Source organism: Chamaea fasciata, unplaced genomic scaffold (assembly GCF_029207755.1).
Source record: "Chamaea fasciata isolate MVZ Bird 193981 ecotype frontalis unplaced genomic scaffold, bChaFas1.0.hap1 SCAF_4, whole genome shotgun sequence".
Lineage (NCBI taxonomy): Eukaryota > Metazoa > Chordata > Aves > Passeriformes > Sylviidae > Chamaea > Chamaea fasciata.
Window position 1 is genome coordinate 4059321 of NW_027094089.1, and position 12457 is coordinate 4071777.

A 12457-nucleotide genomic window follows, 5' to 3' on the forward strand; every position below is an offset into this window, starting at 1 on the left:
CCATTACTGGTATATTAAATCCATTCTAGGGCAGGATTAGAAATGTGTAAAAAATGAGAAAACTACCCTGTCTTCACAGAATGTTACAGCTCTACTTACAAGTGCTGAAAGTCTTTGGACAAGTTAAACATGTACAACCTTTCTGTACTCTCCCATTTTTGTTGATAACCTGAGCTCATTATTCCACAAATTGAAACTTTGATATTCGTTTCTGACCTGATTAATGGGTCAAAATTTTTTGCTCTGGCGTCCACTGCTAGTAAAATATTACTAAGAGTAAGTTACATCTATTTGCATTTTTCAATGTTTTCTTAGAACAGCTAAATAAAAATAATCTCACAGATCAGTATTTACATACAGTATGCAAACAAAAGCTTGACTTTAAGTATGGTTAATGTGAAATTTCTTAAGGCATTTATAGGTTGAAGGAACAGGGAGATGCACTTGGATCTCAGTCTGAAGGTGACACATTCCAATTACAGAACAAAAACTAGGAACTGAGAAACTCTGGGTGCTCTTAATCAAGTCTGAAGTGAAATTTAAGGCTTCCTCTAAGTTTAACGAAAGTTACTCATGCATAACCTCTTATACTTAAATTCACAAGAGAACACAAAGATAGAAAGCAATTTTAATTTATAAATACTTCAATATTTACTGCAATATTTTACCTGAAGTCTTTCACTCTCTTTATCAAGAAGCTGACTTGTATTACCAACAGATTTAAGCAATCTGACATTAACCCAACCATTCAGAACAGGAACTAGGTAGAGAGGCGATCCGTCAGCACTGGGTAGGTACTCTGTGGGTCACTTTGTTATTGAGATGCTTCTCAAGTGAACAACCCTGTGGTGCCCTAGTTTCATCCACTGGGACTTCTGCTTTTAAATGGTTTTACAATCATGTTAGACTAGCAAAAGCCCACCTCTACGCCTTGTCCTCTCCACCTGGCTGCCCTTCCTGCTTCAACATCACAATTACTGTTACTAGCAATATTTTTCCATGTGTAACAGCATATTCAGTAATTCTTTTAGAACTGTACATTGACAAGGGAAAATTACCATGACAGTGGTAATTGTCAGCTTACCAAAATGGTGAAATTAATGGCTCTTAGCACTTTATAGATAAGGTAACTGCTAACTTTTTTTTAGGTTACTTGTAAAATATGAACTCCAATTTATGTGGTTAACAAGAATCTTCTGAAAGTTTCAGGCTGATGACGTTTTTGAGTTTTGCATTTTCTCACGACAGTATCCTGAAATGTCATTAATGACTGCAATCCAAATTATGCTGTTTAAAGTTTGCTCTGCAGTTTTCTAAATTGATTTATGAACTAAGACCAACAGTCAGAAAACAACCACATAACAACTAAATATCTCAATTCTAGGTTACTTGTTTGAAAATATATCAGTGCTAAATAAAATTAATCAATTGCTTCAATAATTACTTACCTTTTTCTTAAATTTGAATTTGGCATACTGTCAAATCCAGTGTTTTGGGTTTTTCCCACCATTTAAACTAGATCTGCACTTAATGCAAAAATAGAATCTAAAGCATCTTACATGTTTGACAACTGTATTTTAAGAAACAAGTTACAGAATACAAATAATTGCACAAAATTAGAATTACTTAAAAGCTAAACTATCTTTGACCCCAAGGTTATGGTGCCTCCTCCCCCGTTTTGGGGAAAAGTGGTAAAAATAGGAGATTTGTGTTGTACTCTTCTTGAGGTTTCTGTGTAACCCTACTCTAACTAGCTAACTCCTTCCACGGCGTCTAATCAAGAGTGAAAACAATAAAGCAGTAGCCACTCCTACAAGGAAAATTTTTACTGAGTGAGACAGGCCGCTTTAATTTAAGGGGGATAGATACCTTCATCCCCATAAAAGGGATTTATGTCAATTAGGTTTGAGAAACAGCCACCTGATGCCTTTCACAGACAAACTTAGAGATTCATGCCTCCTACTCTAAACACTTCGTACATCATCACTTCAAAATGAAAAAGAAAACCTACCTACTCCCTACATGCCAACTTGTTGGATATCTAGGTACTCCTCTGAAAAATCACCTTTTGCAGTTTGAAACAGCAAAATCAGATACTGTAAGAAGTTCAGGTAGACTTATTTAGGTTTGACAAACAAAAGAATTTGCAAATATAAGACCAAAAAAAAATCAAACTATATTGCTGAAGAGCTATGAAGTCAATAATGAAGACATTAAGAGTCTGCATGCAGAAAACAAAAACAATGAGGGAACAAAATAGGACAAACTTAAACTGATGCAAAATTTCTCATAAAGTATTTCATTTCTAAATAAATTCTCATCAAATTCTCAACTCAGGCAATAGATTAACATGACAAGAAATCATTATTTTGATCTCAGGAGTTCAAGCTCATTTGTTCAAAATAAGTTAATTTATACAGAAGTTTCTCACAACAAAAAGCAATTCACTCTCCTCATTTTCTCACAGCACTGAACCAACATTTAAGCCACTTTATCTAATATGGGGTTAGAAATTCCAGATTCCATTTTGAAACCATGGGAGAGACCTGGAGAAGGCAGTCTTTCAAATGATTATTATTAAGTTATTATTATATTTTAATTTTTAAATTAATATATAGAAACGTTATATATTAAGTTATTATTAAATTATTATTATTAACTTTCCAAATACCTCAGCACTGCAGTGGTCAAGTACCATCAATGTTTTGACACCAGAGAAATGCCTGATCAATAAATCTAATGAAACATTCAAGTAGAAGAATGGACTCCTAGTGACACAGGAACTATTTCCTCATGTGCCTCACTGATTAAAATAACTTACAGTAGTTTTAGATGTATCCCTCCTCCAGTTCAGGGCAATGAATAAACATTTTGAGCTATACTTGAAACAATGTGGTAAGGATTCAGGAACCCCAATACAAGGAAAAAAAGTACAATTATACCACCCCTCCCTGCAAATTCTAATGGTTGTTGTGCCTGAACATAAGCTGGTTTACATTTCTCAGCCATCAGCTACTCATTGGTTCTGCTAAGCATGAAGTTTTTCTATGTCTGCTTATACTCATATTCAATATAAAATTTATTTTAGATCAGTGTTCCCTTTGTTTGGAACACAATGAAACACAGTCAAAGTTTCTGTCTATGTTTCTTACTCTGCAGGTCACCAACCTTGTGACATGCTACATTAAGTCTCACAAACACACTTTTGTTAGCAAATAGTTTAAGCAGCCTACCAGAACGACCTACCCACTCAGTAAGCAACAAAGAACTTCAAAAACAAACAAAAAAAGTACTTTATGCAGCAGTAGACTAAAAACAAAAAAAGTACTTTATGCAGCAGTAGACTAATGTTAAGAAAAATGACTGTTTAGTACAGGAAATAATTTCCTCTCCTGATTTTATTCAAATTATTATGTTCCATTCGAAGAACCTGTTTCTCTAACAAAAACAATTTTTACCCAGAAGGCACTTTTTCATGAGGTTTGGTAACCTGACCAGAAAGTTCCTTCAGAAAATGACAGAGTAAACAGACAGAAATCTGTACTTTTCAGTGCAATGAGATATTTTACCCATCTTCCCCTACTCTCAATCAAGTTTTTAGATATAAAACTTGCATGAGCTGAAGTGAATTAAAGGATGAATGAAGAGTTACTTTAAGGTTCACTTAAGTGTTGTTCATACCAATTTGAACAAAAAATGGGATTGACTTCCAAATTCCATGAAAATATTTTCTTTCAGATCCTATCGAAGTTATATTGGAAAAATGTACCGTTCCTTAAATATTTTCCATTCAAACCTGCATAAAAATTACAGGTTATAGCAGCCAAAAGATTACTGTATATTGTTCTAAAATCATCAGAGGCAAAGATGCACCTCTACACCTTCAACATTTATCACAAAAAACTCCTATGGTATTATGAAGACAACAGAATATTGCACTGGAAAGAAGATGTTAGTTAGTTATATATTTCATTATATACTTTCAACTTGAGTCTAAGCTATTATTACAAGAATACAGTAACTTCTGCTGTTTTCCTTGCTTTGTGTTGATCATGATATTCTTGATATGAAGTTGCATAATACAAAAAGGATGTTTTTTAAACAATTATTTCAACATATTAAATGCCTTGATAGCTTATTTAAAGGTGATGTGCCATAATATTTTCTACTCCATTTTGGAATGAAAACAACTGCTATTTGCCTTAAATACTGTTAACACTAGAGAGCAAAAAGGAATATGAAAGAAATCGAAAAATGTCAAATAGCCATGAAACTGCAAACTAAACATACTGGAGAAGCTGTGAGATTCAGAACAGCCAAGTCCACTGTTATTACCTTAGGAGAGCAAGATGCAAACTGAACTGCTTCTTGTCAGTTCAGCATACACAGAAAGACTTATTACCACTTCCTACTTGTAAACACACTTTTCTTCTGTTTTTATAACATTCCAACCCATCCTCACTCTTTAAAAAGTAAGCTGAAAAGTACTCTTTATTAAAAAAAAATGAAAAGTGCTCTCATTATCCCTATCCCTAAATTAATTATAAATACTAGAAAAAAAATGGGTAATGTAAATAAACAAGTCTTCATTGTTCTTTAAACATAAAGGCAGATATCTGGTACAATTTATTTATTTAAATAACTACCAAATTCTTGCAGAGCATGGAATTTTAAACTGTCCAAACCTAAATCAGTGTTAAAAGATTATTTTTTAAAGTGGACAAACTGTATAATTAACCAGCCTTCTTTATAAAGGGAGATGAGTTTTGGAATGCTAGAATTTGTACTCCTCAATATTCATTCCTGATCTGAAAAGGAGGTTGAATAAGACAATTTAAGTCTAACAATAAAAGACTGACAAAGGAAAATAAACAGATACCTCATGACAGGTAAAAAAACTAGTGTTCAAAAACACAAATTTTTTTTTAAGTCATACAGAGAAACAATTCCAAATTAACACTCCCAATGGCAAACTCTAAACTACTACCATTCAATAATCTATGAGATGGTGATTCCATAAAGTTGCAGCTCAGAACTTAGCAACAGTTAAAGTGACTCTTACAAAAAGGAATAGAAAAATTGCATGAAAAAGGTTTGAGGCTGTGACAAGCAGAATTTAAGATAGGATCTGGGTTTTTCATCACTGATTCCTACAGGGTAGCATGCAATGACACAGACAGCACTTCTGCTTTTCCAGCTTCAGGTTAAAGTTCTACATTTCCCCGGCTAAATCATTCCTATAACCTAGTCTAAATTTTAGCCTAGGGCTATCAAGTTCCATGACTACACTAAACCATACCTGAAGACCCCCAAGCCTATAAACCAGTTTTTGAAATGCCAGTTCTATGGATGTGCAATCCAGTAACTTCTTCAGTGTGTCCTCATGAGAAATTCCTCTCAGGTATTGCACTAGGAATAAATTGCAGTATTGTTTTCTCAAGAACACTCCACTGTTAACTTTCTATTTTTTCATTAGATCACAGGAAAGAATCCTGGTTTTGCAACTTAACTTCTTATGTTTTAGTATTACCTCTGTATCAAAATGAAGGCAAAATGCCAAGCTACAAAGGGATGAATAGCCCAAATGAGATAATTTTTTTTAGAGAATTATCAAAAGGCAGCAATTTAAATTTAAGAACATCTACTGCTTATTGCAAGGAATGGCCAATAAAAGGTGAAACCTCTTAATTACACACAGTACCTATACAGACAACACTTCAAGAAGCTCAACGTAAAAATTCATACCTACTTGGATATTTATTACAATTTGTATTCCTGTAACACCTGTGTAACCCAGATGGAGAGGCTGCATTGTGCTATGCATTGTAGTTTAATGCTACACCTTGGGACAATGCCTATCTTGTACCTGAAAACATAATGGATGTTTTGTGTACTTTCTACCTGACCTAAAGGGTTTGAAGGTCAGGCGTTTTTAAAATGAAATTAATTGAGTTTATTGGAAAATATACAGATCAGATCAAGAAAGCTGAATCAAAATGATGAAGAGTAGTGCCTTAAAAGACAAAGAGACAAAAGCCAGTAATCAGATACAGTAAAAGTGTTCAAATGATGAAAAAGAAGATCCTAAAACCAGAATGATAACCTAGAGAATTGGCTCTAAGACTAACAAGTTAACATCTAGGAAGCAACATAAGAACATAAGAAGCAATTCAGTAATAAGGGAGAGGATGGACAAAATCTTGAAAACATCATTACAACATAATAAAAGCGGGGGTTTTTTTGTTTCAAGCTAGGAAGCTCATGAAAGGCTCACAGTTGTTAGCCCCCAGTAAAGCCTTATCTGTGAAGAACAACTCAATTCCTTTGAAACACATGCAACGTAGAGTTTTTTCTTGAGCTTTTACCTGTCATAAATACCATGACTATTTTAATAACTGTACAGGGAAGCTTAAACTCTCTGCAAGCACTATGCTTGACCTAATGAGGGAATAAGAAAGGAGATTAGAAACCAGAAAATTACATACCTTGTGTTGCTCTATGGCATCTACCCACTGCTGTCTGTGGTCAGGGTCCTGGGCCCGGAGGTACCAAACACTGTCGTTCACGCTGATATCAAATCTGCACTCATCAAAGTCGTGGGGCTGTGACAGAAGAGAGTGCAAGAGCAGCTAAAATTAGCAACATGATCAATGTTACCTCACAGATTATCGCAGCATTTCAACACTAATTAGAAAATCTGGTCTATATTGTCTCAAATTCACCCTAGATCCTAAATTCTGTATTGAGTAGCTGTCTCAAATAATGAACATATACTCTAGTAATGAACGATGCTGATCTTCTGAAATGGAAAAGTCTGTGTAATACATTCTTATTAAATAAAATTTTGATAAATAGATTCCACACATAGTAAGTTCCATATTTTCAAATACTTTGAAGGAAATCCTTTAGCAAAATATCTACCATACCAGAAAATATTCCTGCACATACATTTTAATTTCAAAACAGGACAAGAACTTCATAACGTTACTGCTACCAGTATTAATTTCAGATGAAAATACATACATCATAACAAAAAATACCAGGACAGAACCATAAAAGAAGACTATATCTAAACGACAAGTCAGAGCAGGAACTTAAACAAGCTGTGACATGCTCTGCCTCAACTATTTTCACCATGAGTATTTCACAGATAATTTCACACATCTCCACTCAACTGCATCTAACTTTCAGATCACGTGCCTCAAATACTAGTAAGCATTTACTAATGTAACAATGACGCTGTTAAGGAAAGTACAGGGAAAGAAAGAAAACAATGATCTAATCTTCCTTGTACCCTGACACTGTCAGTTCAAAGTTACTCCTTAGCAAACATCCAACTGAGCCCAATATTCCCTATATCCCTCATCTTTGAAAGCTATTTTTAAAGATGCGTAATACAGACGTAGCTTAAAACTCTTCTGAAATTGAATACAAAGAAAAAATACACAAAAATAATTGCAGGGGGCTAACAGGATCCAGGATAAAGACTAGTGACACAGGCTGAAGGACCACAAATACTGGTACCAGATGCTGAAGACAAGACTATGCATGTTAGGAATATCCTTTACAACACAGGGACCACTCTGCCAATACGTTCATCTTGCAAACTAAAACACTGTGAATCACTCACAAAACACTCCACAAAAGAAAACCTAGAAGTAAGTCTCATTTGTTGTTATGCACACCATTCCAGTGTTAGTGAGAAGTTTTTTCAAAGAATTTGGAAACCAGAAGCTACCTACACATGAAAGAAAAAAAAAAACAAAAACAAACCAACACCTTTCTCTTATTCTGTTTTTAATATACTAAAGAAAAAGAAAAGTAGAACAGAATTCAAATTACAAAATTAAAAAAAAAAAAAAAAAGAGCTAGAAAGAGTTCAACAAAAGTATGTTAAAAAACCAAAGTGTAAGCTTAAAACTTCATATACTTGGTCAGGCATCTGACTGCTCAATTTTAGAGAAATTTAAACTTCCCATAGGAAAAATTTCCAGCAACATTAAGAATTGAAAATCAAGTCAAACAACTATAGCTACTAATTACCTAATACCTGACCATCTCAAGTTAATTAATTTCAACGAACTTTCAAAACTGGTTTTATACACTCCTTTGCCTCACTGAACCAGACAAAGGCGTGTAAAAAGGGATATGAGGTTGTTTGACCCTGGCTGGATGCCAAGTGTCCACCAAAGTCTTAGTCACTACCCTGAGCCAGATAGGAGAGAGAGAATATGATGAAAGACTCATGAATTGAGATAAGGACAGGGAGATCACTCACCACTCACCACAGGCAAAATACACTCGACTCAGGGAAAATAGTTTAATTTATTACCAACAAATCAGAGAAGGATAATAAAAAGGTTAAAGGACCCCACTCCTTACCAGGCTCAGCTTCACTATCTATTTACCTCTGCTTCACCCCTCAAGCACTGCAGAGCAACAGTGCAACAGCAACAGTTGCACTCAGTCCACACATTTTCTGTCACTCTTTCCTCATGCTCTTTCCCTGTTCAGCATAAGAACTTTCTCATGGGACAGAGACCTCTGTGATCTTCTCCAACATGGAGAAGTGCTTCCCAAGGGCTGCAGCTCTTCCTTAATTGCTCCACTGTAGGTTCCTTCCACAGGGCACAGTCCTTCAGACACAGCCTGCTCCAGCATGGGTCTCCCAGGGGGCCACAAGTCTTACCAGCAAACCTGCTATAACATGGGCTCCTCTCTCCATGGGGTCACAGGTCCTGCTAGGAGGCTGCTCCAACACGGGTTTGCCACACCCCACAGATGCTGGTGGGTGCAGGGAGACAATCTGCTTTACCACAGTCTCCCCTACAGGATGCAGGGGAATTTATGCTCCAGCATTTGGCCATGTGTTTCCCCTCCTTCCTTACTGACCTCTGTGCCTGCAGAGCTGTTGCTCTCAAATATTCTCAGCTCACTTTCCCAATCCATGTCACACAGCAGTTTTTACACTTCCTTAGGTATAGAGAGGCAATATACCATCATCTCTGATTAACTCAGTTTTGGCCATCAGCAGGTCCATCTTGGATTCAGATAGAGCTGTGAGACATGGAGGCAGCCTCTGCATCTGAAGAAGCCACATCTGTATCCCCCTGCTACCAAAACTTGCCATATAGACAGGACAATACAAGTCTTCTAGTCCAGATCCCTCCTCTTCAAGCTGCATTTTCTATTACTATTATTATATACTTAAAAGAAGTTCATCTGCTTTAGCACAGCAAACTTGCCAAGGCAATGTGCCATGTTAATATGCCTGTCCCCAGCCACTCCTGACAGGCCTTCATTTAGTCATGTGATGGTGAACATACATATACAACAACCAGAGATATTCCATAAAACCACCCAAACAGAAAGTCTAGAAATATTAGCTATCAAGGCTTTTCCTGACATGACAGCATTCCTCAGCTTGATCTCTCATTCTTGAAGAATTTTTGGAAGAGTTACAAGCAAATACATTGTATGTGATTAGAAAGACTAATTAGAAAAATTCATCTTAAAAGCCTGTAGCACTACTGATTGCACGCTTCCATACAGTGCACTTCAGCTCACCATCACCCTTGCTTTCCCCTGAATCTCATCTCTAACTGTCTTGGTTTAGATAGATAGGTATCTGCCAGGGAGGGTTGGAGTCTCCCTTAAAATGTAAGACTTTCTCCTCCCTTTTCCAAATTATCATAAATTTGCAATTAAAAGGCTGTCAGACAAAGATTTTGGGAATAGGTAGAGCAGTTCTTTATTAGGGATATAAAAGTACAGATGTTGTAGTACAGAAGAATAAGCAAACAAATAAACAAGAAATCTTAGAAAAACCTTGACAGAGTCAGAAATACAACCTGACACCCTGTTGGTCAGGGTGTTGGAAGCAGTCTACAGTAAGCCCTCTTGGAGTGGCAGATGTGGTTCTGTTGGAGTAGAGATGGTCCTGTTGAAAAAAAAAAGGGTCTAGTAATGGTGAGATGGGTCCGGTCTTCCTCCAGGGATCCGGTGGAAAAACTGGATACCTAGTGAGATTGTGGTTCCTTTTTATCTAGGTTAAGATGGTTTGGCTCCTCTTCCCTGTGTGGAGCAGCTCACAATAGTGCATTGCAATGTGTAATGTCATTTATGAGCTCTTAATGGTTCATCAGCAGAAGACATTCCCATGGAAGTAGTGAAACAATGAAGAGAGATAAGCAGCACTCCACCGTCTGATAAGTGACACTGACCCATTTGGGCAAAGATAAGCAATTCTGCTCCACCCAGATGGAATAGAATAATATGCTCTTTACAAAACCCATGACACTAACCTAAACATCTTCTAATGCAATTTAAGACTATCACCCCTCTTCTTTTCAAAGACAAGTTTTTGTGCTACCCTTCTTTCCAAAGCAGCTTTTAATATATTTGAAAATTCATGCCTTGTTGCTAAGACATGGAAAGAAAAATGTTTTCTCTGAGGACTACAGAAAACTTTAAACACTTTTCTCCACCATTTACTGCATACACACTTCTGCATGACATGTAGCTAAGAGATGAAGTCATCTATATATAAATATATATATACACACACATACACACACACATATATATATATATATACACACATATATATATTTATATGGTTGTTGACCAGCCAGTCAAAGCAGGGGATTACCTCACACTGCGCTGCACTGGGGCAGCCTTACTCTAAGCACTGTGCACAGGTTCAGGCATGGAAATACAAGAAAGTCATGAAGTTATTAGAGACCATCCACAGGAGGCCACAAGGATGGCGAAGGCTCTGGAGGGGAAGCCTTATGAGGAGAGGCTGAGGTCACTTGGGTTTGTTCAGCCTGGAGGAGACTGAGGGGAGACCTCAGAAGAAGCAGTGGGGCAGGCCCTGAACTCTTCACTCTCACGATCTGTGACAGGATCTGAGGAGGTGGCATGTAGCTGAGTCAGGTTTAGGTTGGATAGAGAGAGTAAGTTTTTCACACAATGAGTCGTTGAGCACTGGAAGAGGCTCCTCAGGGAAGTGGTCACAAGACCAAGCCTGACAGAGATCAAGAAGTGTTTGAACATTGCTCTTGGGCACATGGTGGGACTCTCGAGGCTCTCCTGGTACAGGACCAGGAGTTGGACTCAATGATCCTGGTGCATCCCTTCCAACTCAGCATATTCTGTGATTCCATAAATCAGGTTTAGGGTTATACTCAGCTCACCGTGCAGTTCCATGTTATAAAAAAATATAGCTGATCAGGTGATCCTGTTAGATCAAGTTGCTAAGAGAAAAGAAATAACCACTAACAAGGTTAAAAACGCTTCAAAAGCAAGTTAGGTAGGTGATACATGATTTGCTGTTTACTTATTTAACACCCTATAGTATGTATTAATTGTTTACAGTCCTTCTCTGATTTCTTTTTTTTTTTTTTTTTTTTTGAAAACATGCTTCATTGGAAGAACCCTGAATTAATTGAACACAAAAGACAAATAAATCACCTGAATCACCTGTGTTCTTTTCCTAACACAGAACATATCAGGTTGTTGTCAATTAACCCCCTTCACCACCAGTACAGAGTTCACATTTCATTTTCACTAATAACTTGGCAGACTTCCATATGTAACTTTTTGGCAGCATCTGTTACATCCTCCTCCCCTTGAGTTACAGACAAACTTCCTTAGTTTATCTCTCGCTATAAGTGTTTTTATTGTTTTCTGTAGCTGCATCTACCAAAGACCACAAAGTGTTCTTCACAACTTCACAGGTCTGTCCTTTATTTTTCTAACATTCTCATCAGAGATTATTTGACTCCTTTATGCTTCCTGGAAGTTTTTCTGTTTCTCTTCACTTTCTTCCTGCAGACTGCAACTCATTTCATTTAGATCTCATTTCTTTCTGAGGTTCACTGTTCTAGCCCGGTGTTGCCTTTCCCCTTTACACTCAGAAGCTGTTATAAATTGGTACAGTTCTTAGCCAGTCATATGACAGGACCTTGGAGGATAAATAGGGATTTTCATGTGTAACAAGCGAAGGACATGTGCTGAGGCCAGGATATGTTCTAATGACCTTTCACAACCAAGATACAACCAGAAAGAGGAATGTTTTAGTTATGCAGGGAAGCAGGAAGCAAGTAGGAACTCACTATCTATCCTTGTAGAACTTCAGCTGCTTTTTCCCAACCCGCAGCAGCCTCAAGCAACATACATAAATTCAGAGGGCACTGGGGAATAAAACCCACATCAAGACACTTCGAATGGGGGCACCAGACAACATTTACAGCATTTTCAAAACTGAGTTGCACAGACCTAAGTGTCTGTGGCAGAAGTAATCTCTGTGTGCGCCAAAGGCTCCTTTGAGAGCCCGCATTAGGAAAAAACCAAAACCAACAAAAAGCCCCCACAGCTAAATCATAATTCCATTCAAGAACATGCTGCAAGAAATAGGCCTCCAGCAACCACAAATACCCTTTCTGTATGACTC

General features: G+C 37.0%; 1 protein-coding gene across 2 annotated transcripts in view; it reads right to left on the reverse strand.

Moving 5' to 3' along the window:
* The window catches only part of CERT1 (ceramide transporter 1), an 83867-nt gene that overhangs the window by 48410 nt on the left and 23000 nt on the right, over positions 1-12457 (reverse strand). For both annotated transcript variants that reach the window (XM_066180750.1, XM_066180749.1), the window contains exon 3: positions 6486-6602. In XM_066180750.1, coding sequence (XP_066036847.1) covers positions 6486-6602 — 117 coding nt within the window. The remainder of the gene's footprint in view (positions 1-6485; positions 6603-12457) is intronic.